Source organism: Macrosteles quadrilineatus, unplaced genomic scaffold (assembly GCF_028750875.1).
Source record: "Macrosteles quadrilineatus isolate MER2022 unplaced genomic scaffold, UCM_ALF_1.0 Scaffold_8__2_contigs__length_117827958, whole genome shotgun sequence".
Taxonomy (NCBI): domain Eukaryota; kingdom Metazoa; phylum Arthropoda; class Insecta; order Hemiptera; family Cicadellidae; genus Macrosteles; species Macrosteles quadrilineatus.
Window position 1 is genome coordinate 115,809,555 of NW_026542601.1, and position 15,205 is coordinate 115,824,759.

Consider the following 15,205-nt stretch of genomic DNA (forward strand, 5'->3'; position numbering starts at 1 on the left):
AGGGTATTACCTATACATTTGATCTACTGAACCTAAGATGGTTCAAAACCAATATAATAGGTCTATTGTGGTATTTAAAATCAATTATAATGGCTAACTGTCCTTGTAGAGTTTTAATGACCTCATTATTCTCACTAGTAACTTAAGCCAATTAAAATCACATTATAATAAACTAGAACATAACTCAAAACCAAGCTACTTTTTACACTATTGCCTTAAGCAAGGTTTTAACATTTTTAGGACGTGTCAACTGCTTTAAAACTTACAAAATATAATTACTGTTCACTAATTTTCACTTTGAAGCTGTAACAAAGATAACATCTGCAGGTGGGTCACGTTTTCACACGTAAAAGCTGGAAGACGATGGAAATCTTGTTAATGGTAATGCTAAAGGTCCAAGACATCAGTGAACAATTTGTATGCAGTGTTGACGCTGCTAACCTTCCACCCACTTGCACCAAACTTAAGCTAACTAGCTGGTGTCTACTCTTAGGGTGTTTCTTTCGTCTTGATAATCATATTTATCACTTACGAATTACTACTTTCGTTTATGTACTATTTTTTTTTATTTGGACTATTTGTATTTTTAAGGTATACGAGGTTTTAGCCCGTCCTACGTACGGGAATTCAGTAGTCAGTTAAAACCGAGTACAATTCAGATCAGCTAGTTTACATATATAAAGACAAAGTTTCTTGCAGTTTTAATGTGAAAAATCATCTTGTAAACAAATGTTGTGTGACCAAATATGTTTTTATTCCATCATAGGCCTATACGATATGCATTTTAAATCCGATAATTTTACAATAATACAGCAATTCTGCAATTTTTACGATGTGAAAAGCGTTGAAGTGAGATTTGCAGCCGATTCGCACAGAGGTTCTACCCGCGAATTCACGGGTGTACAGAAGCCGCCATTAAATTAATTTAATCAACTTTGACTTTATATTTCATTTAAAGGGCCCAAGTTCGAGAAATTGTCCTCTGAAAGGATGTTAAAAGCAGTGTAACCTTCATACCGTACGTCCTGAGGTGGCCGAGGTGGGTACGGTTGTACCTGAACTCGCCGCTCTCCTCCACGACGTCTGTAATACTTTAATACTTTTCAATGAAATGGCAACCTGTTAAAGATCGGTGACAACCTCTTGGAACGAACAACACACATGGTTTGTTACTCTCATAATCATCGTGTTTCGATAACCTTTAGTCACTCACATGTATCAAACAGCTACAAATAGCTTCACTGTCCACTTACCGAACCTCTTTTAAGAACACAAAACTAAATAATAAAATAAGTAAACAAAAATGTAAACAAACAAACTATATTGTCAATTGCATTGGCCAGCTGTTGTTCACTAAATTAATCGAATAACTTTAACTTCCAAAACATGCAAGGCGTAGCCCTTTGGAAATCAGCCTGTGGGGCAGAGCCCTTAGGGAGTTCGTCCATATCAATACTTTTCGACAAATCTACACACTCTGCGCTTCATTTTAATATGCCATATGCCTATATTTTCACTTGATAAATGGCTTAACCGTTTACATAAAATTTGATTGTATCACTTTAATAATATAATAGAAAAACTTAATAATAAATACTTAAAAATATAATAGAATATAATATGGGATAATTTGCATTTATCCTTTTTTATTAAGACTCGTGTACAGAGCCTCGATTTGTACTGTGGTTTAATTAATTTTGGTCTAAACTATTTTAAACTGTGGTCTAATTATCTGTACTAATCTTACTTATTTCCTATAATCAATGACAAAATAAGAGTAAATAAAATAACCTCATAGTTCCATTGTTTATATTTAACCAGCTGTTAGTTAAAACTAATTATATTGCTCAAAAACAAATCAAAGATTACAAAGATTGCTTTAAAAAATAATTTGAACACCCTAGTATTTTACTATGTATATTTAACTAATCTGACATCCTCTTACAGAAGAATTAAACGTATCAATGATTTGCATTACACATAGTATAAATAATTCAACCCTAAGTATGTCTTAACATTTTTATCCAAATGCTGAATTTGTGACACAAAAGCTAAATGTTTACAGCTGTTATGTTAAGCAAATTATTTTATGCCAAAAGCTAGTTTAGAATCTTAGCGTCGGCTGCTAGACTTTTTAAAAATTAAAACTTAATTTCTAAAAAACTGGGACCCTAAACTAAAATTATGGCTTCGACATTCCCTAGTTTTTAAAATTATCTTTCTTTTCAACACAAAAATCATGAAAATCCGTCGAGTGGTTGATTCAGAATCGTGAAATAAAAAACACTGTTTCGTTTTAATATTATAGATAACCAAATGTTTATTCATCTTACAGCCTTACATCATATTACTGAAAGGAATAGCACAAGCAGATTTTTTTATTGAACAAGCTAGTCAACCTTTAGCTGAATTATTATGCCAAAGCAACATAATGTTTAATCGGTATTAGAAAAATTACAGCTTTCTGTTGCATAATATTTTTCAGCACAATTAAATTTACCAAACCCATTAGAGCGTGGAGTATTACTTAACACTGAACAAACCAAAATAAGCTTCAGATTTATACAGAGGGGCCAAGAAACATCCATCGGAACTTTCAGTAGGCCTACTAATACTAAAAAGTCACCGTAAATATCATGTAAAGATATTTTCCTTCAATTATTGCAATTATCGTTGTAAATTGTTTGCATACGTTTTAGCCTCGTGAAAACTCATTGAACTCTCAAAACAGATATGCATGAATCACATTTATTAGCATATATTTCATAGAAATAAGCTTATAAATATGTAATTTAAAGTATCTTTTTATTCTTTACTCTTTGTAAATGTCCACAGTTCTAAGGCCGAATATAAATAGAAAATGGAAGACGGATCCTGTGCACGATGGAGGTTTACGTTTCTCACATGTTCAACCTACTTTTATTGGATCCAGTTTCTCTTTGGTTGTAAGCGATTGTTTGTCTTGGGATACGGATGACGTTGAAGTAAAACTCCAACCCGCATACAAACTGAAAACTTCTCCATTTCTTTACAATGTGAACACTACGCTATACATCAGTTCAGTCTTAAACATGTTGGAGCTAATTTGAATTTGTTCAATTAACTTTTTGGTACGTCAATTTACCGTAAGGTTTTAGTCTTATATTGTAACACTGTATCTCAAGATCAAATTACGTCACTTAAGAATTCAAAGTGTGGATGTGTTTATTATGTTGTTATCTAGTCAAAAAGGTTTTGTTTTTTCACAAAGTTTTCTTCATACTTACGTTTACCTTCTAGCTTGCTTCAAGAGTACAGAAATCATACACACATTTAAACGTATTAAATAGATAAAAATATACTAATGAAAGTGTTTCTCTGGTACACTAGCTTTTCATAAACAAGTTTTTACAATGCTAAAATGGATACTACTTATTTCACCGTTATAAGATTGATTGATAACAAGGACCTCATCTATAACATCTATAAGATATGTTACTTGGCCCTATTGTCTGTTGGTAAACATTTACTTTTAACATGTTTAAAGTTTTCCTCTCTATGTATTGTTAAATAGAAAATTTTTAGGCCACCGAGTAGACAATTTAAATTGAGGATCCGAAAGTATGAGAAGCACTTCTTCCAAAGTTCTCGGGACTTTCTGGAGGTAAAGCCTTCCACCATGACGTGTTCTGCATTGGGAAACCTCATCGCGAAGAGAAATCATCCCACATTAATAGTCGGGTTTGCTAAGAGACAACACGCTCTGACTCATACAGCGCGCCAACGACCTGCAAATAGTTTCTACAGAAAGGATGTTAGCTAGTTCTCGATGGATAGTAAATACATTAACAAATCATTTCAAATGGAAAAATAAAGCTGACTGCCTAGTTCTGCAGACTTTACAACCATCACGCGTCTTAAAAAAAACAAAAAAAAACGAATGCTACATGAAGTGAAGCAGTAGTAAAATACTGACAGAAAACTGCACAGGCTGAATTTGTCAAACCTCATGCAACAAGCTTCTGAACCTGTAAGTACAGACTTCGTAAGCTTCCTAAGGCTCAAATTTAAAATTATCTGGAACATTTATACCACTACAATAATTTTCCAAAAGTATTTTACATACTACCAAGAGTATTTTCCTTGTCACATACTATCAGATTCTGACCAGCAAGAGATACTGACATTCTGGGATCTTTCAAGGCCTTCACAAGCTCCACAAGTTTCAAGTTCTGTATACATAACAGTGCACTTATTTCGGTTTGCGAGCCCATTGACAAATGACCACTTGGTCCTATATTCAGGTTACGGATGAACTCGTCACAATTTCTTCTTATGCGAGATTAGGCTCAAATTACTAGTGCAACTAATAATCATCTGCGTCAAAATGTTTTTACGCAGCCAGGGAGATAACACTGCGTGTTAAGTGTGTAGATAACAGAACCGGAGCAACTCTCTTGATTCCCCACTTCTAAGTTTGCTTTAGTAGGTCCATCGTTCTTATCTCATCAAATAACAATGGATCCTGATTGTAATTTCAAAAAGTTGTGTTTTTACAATCTGTGTGCCGTGATCAATTGAGTCTTTAGAGTTTGCAATATTCCTCATTTATGTTAATCACTTTTTATTTGTTGATGACCAACAACTTTCAGAAGAGCTTGGGGACTTCAAATGCTTTAAGGTTCTTAGTCTTGAGCCCAAACCCTAGGGAGAATTCCGAAAACGTACATTTAGTATGCGGATTCAAATCCTGTCAAACCCTGCCTATCAAAATATTTAAAATTTTGCAACAATGTAAAACGTGAGACATAAGTATTTCTGTTATCTTCCTAGAGTCATGTTATCTATTAAGATGCAGTGTATTAACTTTTCCGCAATCATATTAAATGGAAAGTTCATCAATAACTTCTAGGTTCTTTTTGCTTCAGCAGAACTGTGTGGTCTGTCAAAGTGGCCGAAGTTGCTGTCACCGTGGTTGGTTCTTTTATCAATTACACTGTATTCGTTTCACGTAAGAGTTGGTTGAAATATTTGATTGGAATCTCTATCAGTTAGACATTAGGCTTAACGTTGGTGTTGCCAACACATATCACAGAGGATACTACAAGTGCCAGTTCAACAAACATTAAGTGAATACACACTGAAACAGAACAGGCAGGCACGGCATACGTTATGTTATGTAGCCTAATATTAGTTGGCAATAGGTAATAGTAGTAGAATAAGAATATCCCTATAGTCTGTTTTGACGTTTTAAACTTCCCCTTCCCTTAAAAATATATAATTCCTGCTCTATTTTTTTAGTCTTTTCAAAATGGACGTATATTTTCATCCCTAATTTGAGTTGTAAATATTTATGTCATTGAAGGATATTACCATCAACATAACATTCTACTACTGCAGTCTGGATCCAAAAGATCTCTGCTGAAATCAATACAAAAAATGTTAACAGGCTGTTTTAAGGTTTGGGATCACAACACCTTTCAAACCTAAGTGTTCTATTAACTAATAAATGTCTAATCAACTGTGTTGAAAACATAATGTGATTCTGGTTTCAGAACTTTGCTGATTCTAGTCATAAAGGAGTTAGCAGATTCTCAACCGTCTCATAAGGCGAAGTTTGGAGCATTATGGCTGGGTTGAAAGCTGTAATCGTTTTACCTGTTACATTTCTCTCAAGATATGTTACTAAATGGTTTAAACTGGCTTTAAGTTTCTCTACACGTTTTAATATTACATTTTGACTTTTAAAATAGTCTTATATTACTAATTTGTTTTAAAATCAGAAATCTATGAGTGTATAAAAATTACAAACCAGTTTTAAGCTAAACTTAAATTGTGGTGATTGATAGAAATACACCTAATCAAAGATGTGTTATTCTGAAAAGACTAACTAGTAAACACGCCACGCTATTCAACCAACCCCCGTTCTGTAAGTTTTTTAAATGTTTTATAGCTGCTAATCGATTAATCCAACCACCCCAATTGAACATTGGCCACATACTTATCATACAGAAGACCTCTAAAAAAACTTATATAGTTAGGGTACTTACATTGAACAAAACTTAAGATCATTCAAACATTTTCAAAATAAAGAACATTTAAAATGGAAGAGTGGAGTTTATATATTTTAATTGTATCCATCAATAAGCGAAGTGTGAGTTATCTATCGTTTTATTAGACGTTCTCGGGCTTAAAGTAAGTCCGAGAACGTCACATTTTCTCTATGTTTTTATTTCTTGCACACAAAACGCAAAACCAATTTTTATGATCCTCCTGTGCTATTCATAAATTAGTGTGTGCCAACGTATTAGTGTGCGCAATTAGTGTGTGCGTGGTTTAGTAAACCATTCGTTAACTTGAAAATTATTGATCCACATTTCTCAAATCCCAAAATACAAATCTTTTTCTTGACGAGTCGTTATTTATCCAATTACAAGATTGTAATGAAAATAAACAAAATGTTGGAAATTTTAAAACAGGTAATTAGTTTAATTCGATAATTAAACATTATTTGCATAATCATCCTAAGCTTTATATATCAAACTTGGTCAATTAATACGTCCCAAGAAATATACATACGAAATCTGCTCAAATTAACCAGGATTTTACTGAGTAGCATAACTTGAGTTGCTGAGCTAAGCTCACAATCAAAAGGTTGCCAGTTCGATCATGGAACATTATGAGACATCCTTTCTGGTCCAAAATTACAATCAACTGTCCTTACTTAAAAATTATCTGGTTTTAGTAAGTAAAAACCTATAAAAGTTACTTCCCAAATGCTTTACTTATATATTTTTAACTAATATTTCGGCTAAAATACACTCAATCAAATTCCTAACTCTTTTGGTAATTATCTTTACTTATCTTACTACTTATCTTACTACTATCTTACTACAATACTTATCTTACTAATTATCTTATAATTTGGTTACTACTGAATATATTTGTTAGTGAGCATCAAGTAACGAAAGATGTTATAGATAGGTTCTAGGTATAATCATTGACAATAAATCTACTCAACGGTACAAGTTTCACAGTAGTCGAGTACTATTCTGATTATTTAATCTATGAGTGAACAAAAGCTGACAGCTGATATAACAACAACAATACCAATCACGTGTATTGTTTGTTGTGGTCATAATAGAGCTTCTTCAAGATCTTGTTTAGGTTAAGAATCATCAATCGTGTTTATTTATATGCATAAATTAATGGATTGTTTATATTTTGAGACACACTAGAATTTTTTCAGGTTAATCTAGTATTTAATAATGTAGACAATTTGTGCCTAAGCCTTGTCTGTTTGAATTATACCAGTCGATGGCAAGATACTGACTAAAGAACCAACGTACTTCTTCCTTATACAGGGTAAATTTTACAGGGTTTGATTCACATAACTTTTACTATCACACATGTGGTGTTCGTACACATTTTGTAAAAATAAATCCTTTGATTTGTTACATAAAATCAATTATATTGTTGAAACCCCATATTTTGTTTACAGTAGGCTACATTGCAGTAGCCTGCAATGTTGTACAACTACACCAACACAGTTACGCATAGCAACAACTTTCAGTTTATTGAAGGCGTACCGTATTCATATGTCAAAGTAGGTTTTGAATCTGTACATATGCCAATCAAATCTAAAGATGTTTTTTTTTTATCTGAGTAAGACCAGAGCAGGATCTAAAATATAATTTCCACCACTGACTATTTTATAGTATTTCTTTATCGACGAAATAATAGCTAGATTTTGGTAATAACGCAGGCAGTCGTTTTCTTTCATATAGTTTGTAAATAATTAAATTTAAATGTTAAATTTACCAAACGAAAACCCATTTTAATCATTAATAAAGATATAAGATGTATTCAATACATGTTACAATGAAAATAGGAATTGTGTCTAATTAAACGGTAAATTCAAGAAATTCTATTTATAGAGTCTGCATATTTAACAAAAGCTTTATTTTCAATAATCTACTCATTCAATCAATACATCAAAATTTACCTAAAATCAACATTACTTTTTAAACATATATTAAAAATTCACTCTATTTTTATATTACTGGTATCACATGTATATTTAGTTCTTTCTGGTTTATGAATAACATTTGTTGTGTTTTAAGATAGGCGATACATTGTGTAAACTAATGTTAGAGGTGAATGTTCAATAAAAACAAAGCCCTTCTTCTTCGTTTATCCTAAAGGAAAGTTTATCCGAGAAAGAAACCTAGAACCAAAGACAAATAGATATTGCTTCGAGAAGATATGTTACTGTTTAACAAAAACAAGAGGGTGAAAACAGCCAACTTGAGCTGCAAGATGACCGTGTATGCATCATTCGGCGTGTTTTATACCTTTTTTTGGGCTTTTCATAAATTTATTAACAAGTATTGCACTTAAAAAGGTGCTGATAACGATGAGAAGAACCATTAAACTTTAGTACTCCTAAGAACTCAACTTCTCTATGGACCTTTGAAGGTGAATAACAAAAAAAGTAAAACATAAAACATGTTAGATCAAATAACTACACATATATGTTAGTTATTATACATGTAGAATAGCTATGGTACTGCAAATGATCATGTAAGTCAAGGCCGATTACAGTAATAACGTTCACAATGCCAATGTCTGGCTGAGGTCAATTATTCTGCAATTGACGGGAGGGGGACGCAGAATTGTACACTTCAGAGAGAGAAATATAATATATTGGTACTTAAAAAAGAATGATTTTGGCTATGGACTTCAAAGTAACTTAGATCTACCATGAGATAGGTCTCTCTAAAGTAAGCCTGATTATTGAAGCGGTTGTACCAATAGTTTATTTTGTATCTTCCTGTTATGCACTGTTTCCATATTTCATATAGATTAATACTGTGGCTATTCCATAAGCTTTAGATCTGACGTTGTCTGGTTCGATCCAGAGTGAAGTGACACCCAGAACTATTATTGATGCTCTTGTCAGGGTGTGTATCTTTATCTTGATTCCTGATGGCGTAGAAAATAACAATAATTTAAATATTTGAAAATAAAAATACCAGTAGGACAAAGAGGATCCTAAAACGTCCATCAGACCATTTGGTTAATTCCTCATAAGGATATCATTGCTTTCTGACAAAATGTATTATCACAAAATTTTTTATTACCTGCCAGGCCCAATTTTGAATTTCAAGAAAATAACTTTTACCGTCACGAAACTAAGGCTTTTACAAAATATTTGTGATGGAATAGGAAGTAAAATTTATTTAAATAATTGTAAATAAAAATACCAGTGCGACAAAGAGGTTCCTAAAACGTCCATCAGACCATTTGGTTATATCCTTAGAAGAAAATGATTGATCCCTGACAAAGTTATTATCACTAAATAATTAATAAAGAGCCAGACTCCGTTTTGAATGTCAATAAAATATTAAATAACTTCAACTGTACAGAAAAAAATTCACCATCATAAGACTTAAAGACCAAACAACCTATAAGTCACGAAACGCAGGCTTTCAAAAACTATTCGTGTTCCATTGCTAAGCTTGAAATATTTTCAAATCTTAGCAAAGACATATTTCTTAGAACAGTGAAAGTTTGGGTTTTTTTTACTTTAGATGGACTATATTTATCGCACTTGAAAATCAGTGGTGTAAGAAAAAGGTATTTTAAATAAAAATAGCATTCTTTTATTGACTAGTAGTATACTGAAGTTGCAAGGCACAATGCAAATGCGAGAGCAGTTAGTGACAACGAACAACTCACATGGTAAAAATTAAATACTCTGAATTACATCTCACTACATACACCTGGTACAACATTCTTCCATACCTACTGTGATGCAAGAGGTGGCACAATAGTCTTTCTATGTAGTTTTGAAACATTACTGAATTTATTTTCATTGTTAATCATAAAATACGTTTACTTCAAAAGTATAAATTTAGGGTATATAGTAAAAGGTATAAGCTCAGGTAACCAGATGGCACTGTTTTGTGTATTATTTGCTAGCAGTCAGGTCCCAATGCTAACAGGTTTAGTATGCAAATATGTCAAGGGAAAATGAAATCTTGATAAACTCTTGCTTTTAATCAAACTCTTGACAACACAGGTCTTAATATAATCTCTATATAGGAATAATGTACAAAATATACGTGTCTGTAAGTCATAAGACGAATAATCCCGTGAATGAAAATTTGTATTACTTGAGTTTCTCTCATTTTCTGCATACGAATCAAGCGACATCAGTTTCAAATACGTATATTTTCAAGAAGGACTAAATTTCCCTCAATCAATTATGTTCACGTTTATTTTCCCCCCTAATGTTTATTGAGAATGTATTGTTTTCGTTAACGTTGTTTTTTAATTGAGATTTCGGTTTAAATATCAGTTTTGGGTCCCTCTAAACCCAAAAAGATGATTTTCGAAGTTGTATATGTATTAGTAAGTAGGTGTGTACAGTGTAGGCTTACAGAGGTAACTGTTGTCCAATTTTTTTATTTATTTTGTAATTGCAATTTCGGTGATTTTTCCCATACTATCACGCAACCTTACTCATGATATTGCAAGCTAATTTAACAAAGTATGTACCAGATTGCTGATACCGTTATTTTCATTATTTATTTCGTTCTTATTCGCATAAATGTTCAGTAGATATGACGAATAAAGTGATCCGAGTTCACTAAACACAAATTTAGAACCATACAAAATTTTTCTCAGCCTGTGAAAGGGCAGGTGCCTTAAAATTATAATTATAAAATTTTAAGAAAATATTAAAGGGCAAGTTATTTTAACCTTACCACTTTTCAGCCAAGTCAGTAACACTAACGCATAGCATAAACTACTATGTCTAAATAAATTTCGCATTATAGTTATATATTTAATTATAAAAAAAATTATATATTTAATCATAAAAAATTGAAAATTTGTTTTACTTATCTAAATCTAAAACTCTCTAAAACTTATCTAAAACAAAATTTCTATCAATACGTGAACATTATTGATTGATGGAAATTTGGTTATTCTTGAAAATATACATATTAACGTGCTTAAATATCGATAATTTTGATTAAACAAGTAAATACTGGTTTGAAACATAACCTCAAAAACAAGATTACAGCATTAAATGTATATAAGCAGATCTAATTGTAAATATTATTTAAATAAGACTGAACAACGTTTACCTCAAAAATCCGCCTCGTTAGCTGTCTCTGCTCGTGAAACCACACAACAAGTTATCTCGGTTGCAGAACACGTACACGTTTCTACTGTAACACAGTCGAGTGTGTTAGTTTGTGTTTACAATTGGTGTTTAGCTTCTTGTTAGAAGGTAATAGACAATTTGTATGCTGCAAGCCAGCTCATATGAACACTGTCTGATCTTACAGACAGAATCTGGAGCAAAGCGTAGGCTTGTATTGGTAGGGCTGTGTTACCTCAGTTCCCTTTTGAATTTGCATTGGTTTCATTCTTAGATTTTTTTATAGTGCAATGGGTTGGGGTGAATATTTTTCGTTATATACAGAAGTAGGACAAAGAAGTATTTGTTTTTATAAAGTATTAAGTATTAAATGTATGTGCAAATTCATTGTTCAAATAAGTTGCAGGAGTTAAAATGCAGTACTTAAAAATACAATGTATATGAAACTTTATTAAAATTTCATATAGAGATTTTAAATTATGTAAATTGAAAGTAATTGTATATACTCATGATAAAATCTTACTAGATTTATTTTATACCTTAAAAGTCTCTGTAGGAATTTAAAACTAGTTTTAATAAAAACAATCATAAACAAATAATTATGTTATGTTAGTATGCAGCATCATAAAGCTTTATTTACACCATCCCAAAACTAAAACTTTTCAAAAACAAAGATAAATTATAAATAAACACAACCAATGTTGCCTGAAGGCGTACCTATTGGATTTAGAGCAAAAATTTAGTGAAAAAATTCATAAAAACTTATATGAATGTTTTTTTTTTCGTTTATACGCTTCAATTGGTTGTATTAGTTGTATTGGGTGTATTGTTTTCCCAAACATCACAAACAGATACTTTATTCCAAACTATAAAGCAAATGTTCATCCCATTAGAGAATGGTATGTAAAACATTACCCTTACTCTTTTAGCGAATTTCCCTATAGGGAAGTAGCTATTACCGTAGGTGGCACGGTAAGACCTAGACCCGGTTTACCGATTTACTTTTTCATTTTGATCTCCCCAGAGGCCAAAAACACCATTCGTTTAAATTTTTATATATGTATATATATATAGACTTATATATATATATATATATATATATACGTCCGTGAACGCGATAACTTGAGTAATTTTTGTCCGATTTTGATGAAATTTGGTTTAAAGGTGTAAAGCGGGATAAACTTGAATGAGTTCGCGAACCAGCACGATCGGACCATGGGAACGGGGCTTTACGGGGGGTTTTATGGGTCAAAAATTGGGTTTTCCCACTTTTGACCCTCAAAACACAAAATTTCCCGATTTCTCTTTAGGCCTTTTTAAAAGAGCTTAAAAAACAAATAATTTAGTATATAAAAGTATTTTAGTTCGATTATTAGTAACGGAGAAAATTAAAAAAATTTTAAATTTAAAATTCCCATGTTATTCTTATGGAGAATATTGTCAAATGTTGTAGTTTGCTTGTTTATGGATATATTTTGATCAAACTTGGCAAATTTATTTATTTTGTACTAAGCTATCAATATTTTACTCAAAAACACACTTTATTAGTTTCCTTGTAGCAGCAAACCTAGGTACTCATAAAACCTAATGTTATTAAAATATATTTAACTAAAAATCAATTCAGAAAAATGGAAATTCGCTTAGTCGGCAGGTTTGCTGCGGCGGGGGTATTTATAAATATTTTTATACCCAAGGTGGAATTTTCACAGGTAAAAATAAGGGAAATGAAACGTACAAAAGACTGTTTAGTTTATTATGAAACATTTGTCTCGTCACAGCCAGGCTCTTGGAAGGTCATATAACAAAGAACATTCCTTGAAACAGTGTAAAATGAGCCTCATTATTTGTCATATCTAGTTTCTAAATGTTAGTTACACAACCTGTTTGAATTAGTTAAGTGTTGTAAATTTACTACCTATGATGAAATATTTTTATTTTAATACATCTTTTACAAACAAATGACAGAGTTTATTTTTTATGATTCATTTATTTAGAATTTACATATAAAAATGAAATAATCCTATGCTTTTCAACTTTCAATAGAGACCTTGCAAAGTTTTGTTTTTAATGTCAACATTCAATGTCATAGAATTGTCTTAATGAGTTTTTATACATCTTAAGGTAATTGATTTATAACCCTTTGATCTCTCAGATGGCTTCTTTTTCACAATTTACTTGGTCCACTTTCTTGAATTCCTTGGGGTCTAATGATTTATAATTTCCTAAAACTCTACTAGTATTCTGGTAGTACTCCTCCTCTTCTTCCGGTGTCAAATTCTTCTTTCGGCTCATTAACCAGCTGCAATCTAGACAAAATTAACCAAACATTGTGAAATGGTCTGTTTTTATGTAAACAAATCGGTGTTTATGTCAGACAAGCAAATGGTAGCCTATATTATATGGCAGTTTGTGGCAGGTAAACAAAGTCTGGTAAGAGTATTATAAAGTAGGCACAAGTTACAATAAAACATGTATATGAATCATTTGATGACTCAAGTAATGAAATCTCAACACTATCTCCATACTGGTAATATACAAAAACACATTTTAAGGTAAAATACAAATATTTTCTGCAAATTCGGGTTGTGTCTAGTAATTTTACACTGCAAAACCACAATACTGGTAAACCATGATACCACGATTCTAAAACAAAATTATAAATTTGAAATTTTATGATACCAGACCCTCTCCGAGTTATCGTACTTCATAATATATAAATGTGTTTTTACAAATATTTATTATTTACTAATGTAAGTGCAGCAAAACATACGTTAAACATCATCAATTATTCATTGATTTATCTTGTTTTATTTTATTTTATGAGAAACGATTCATATAGAATTCATCACGAAAGAAAAGGTTTGAAAAACAAACGTGGGGTGAAAATTAGTAAACAAGTTCATTTCAGGGTTAAAAAATTCATTGGTGGCTTAGGAAGATACCCATCTATTAACATACTAACAGCTTAGCATACGTCCTAACTAACATGGGTCTAACATAAGTTAATCTTAGGCTCTACAGAAGTTGGCTGACCTCCCAGTCAGTAAGCCTTCGTTATGTTTCCTGGTAAGTGAGACAATGTCTAGGCCTACACCTCTCATCAATTAGCCTCAATACTAACGGTAAACCACGTTAACAATACCGGTACACCCTATACTGTGAAGTAGTAAAGCATAGTAGTTCGATACTACTAGGTTCCAATGTTTAGTTCTCAGAGTTTTCAGCTATATTCGTTGTCTTATACATTCTTAATCTTTTAAAAATGAGAACTGTATTTTGTTTCATCACTAATAATGTCTTAAGGGTGTAAAACAACGATACAATCCAGTATAGTTATTGAAGTTTAGCATTTATTTTTTTCACTAAAAATACGTTCCTGAACATTGTACGCTCAAGAAACAGTATCTTTATGTCATCATGTGAGGACTAGTTGCCATCCTTTATGGGTTCTCAAGATATAATACCACCTATGAGATGATATTGAGTACTGTATTACATTGTATGATGTATTGTTTCTATTGCTGTTTGGGTATTTTCCCGAGTTTATCTTACCGTAATGAAGAATACCGAAAATGCTTCCGCATCCATGCACCACCGAGTAGTTGATCCTGTCGGTGTCCAAAACGGTGTAAGCACCCTCCACTTCTCCCCAGACTGGAAAGGAAAAAATAAATAATGTTATAAAATATTTGTTTCATGAAGTAGCTTTATTGTGTTTTCAAATAACAGAAAGTCTTTAAATTCGGGTTTAAAAAACGGCAGGAAAAGGGATGTAACATAGGAAACCTTTTCTTAAACTTAAAGAAGATTAAACATATTCTTCACCACAATACTCCACCATACATCACAATACTTTCACCACAATAATTGTTAGCCACTTTACAAACGTTAATTGGTGGCTGAAAGCTACGTATTTCTATCCACTCGACCTCTCCTCCAACTAAAAACATGATTTCGAGCCGGCAAAACTAAATTTTCGTCCCTAGGTACGAAATATACTATTTCACTTTATATTTTTACTATGAAATCGAACCCAGCATTTTGAAAACCAGC

General features: G+C 32.0%; 2 protein-coding genes across 4 annotated transcripts in view; both read right to left on the bottom strand.

The window, feature by feature from the left end:
• The window catches only part of LOC129000685 (uncharacterized), a 53,858-nt gene extending 42,535 nt beyond the window's left edge, over positions 1–11,323 (bottom strand). Inside the window, exon 1 of the mRNA XM_054427647.1 lies at positions 11,136–11,323. The gene's annotated coding sequence lies outside the window, so the exon portion shown is untranslated. The remainder of the gene's footprint in view (positions 1–11,135) is intronic.
• A 1,561-nt stretch (positions 11,324–12,884) lies between these two features.
• Positions 12,885–15,205, bottom strand: part of LOC129001802 (lazarillo protein-like) — a 34,290-nt gene continuing 31,969 nt past the window's right edge. For all 3 annotated transcript variants that reach the window (XM_054429250.1, XM_054429249.1, XM_054429248.1), the window contains 2 exons: positions 14,705–14,806; positions 12,885–13,458 (listed from right to left, as the gene is read on the bottom strand). In XM_054429250.1, coding sequence (XP_054285225.1) covers positions 13,301–13,458; positions 14,705–14,806 — 260 coding nt within the window. In that variant the 3' untranslated portion in view covers positions 12,885–13,300. The remainder of the gene's footprint in view (positions 13,459–14,704; positions 14,807–15,205) is intronic.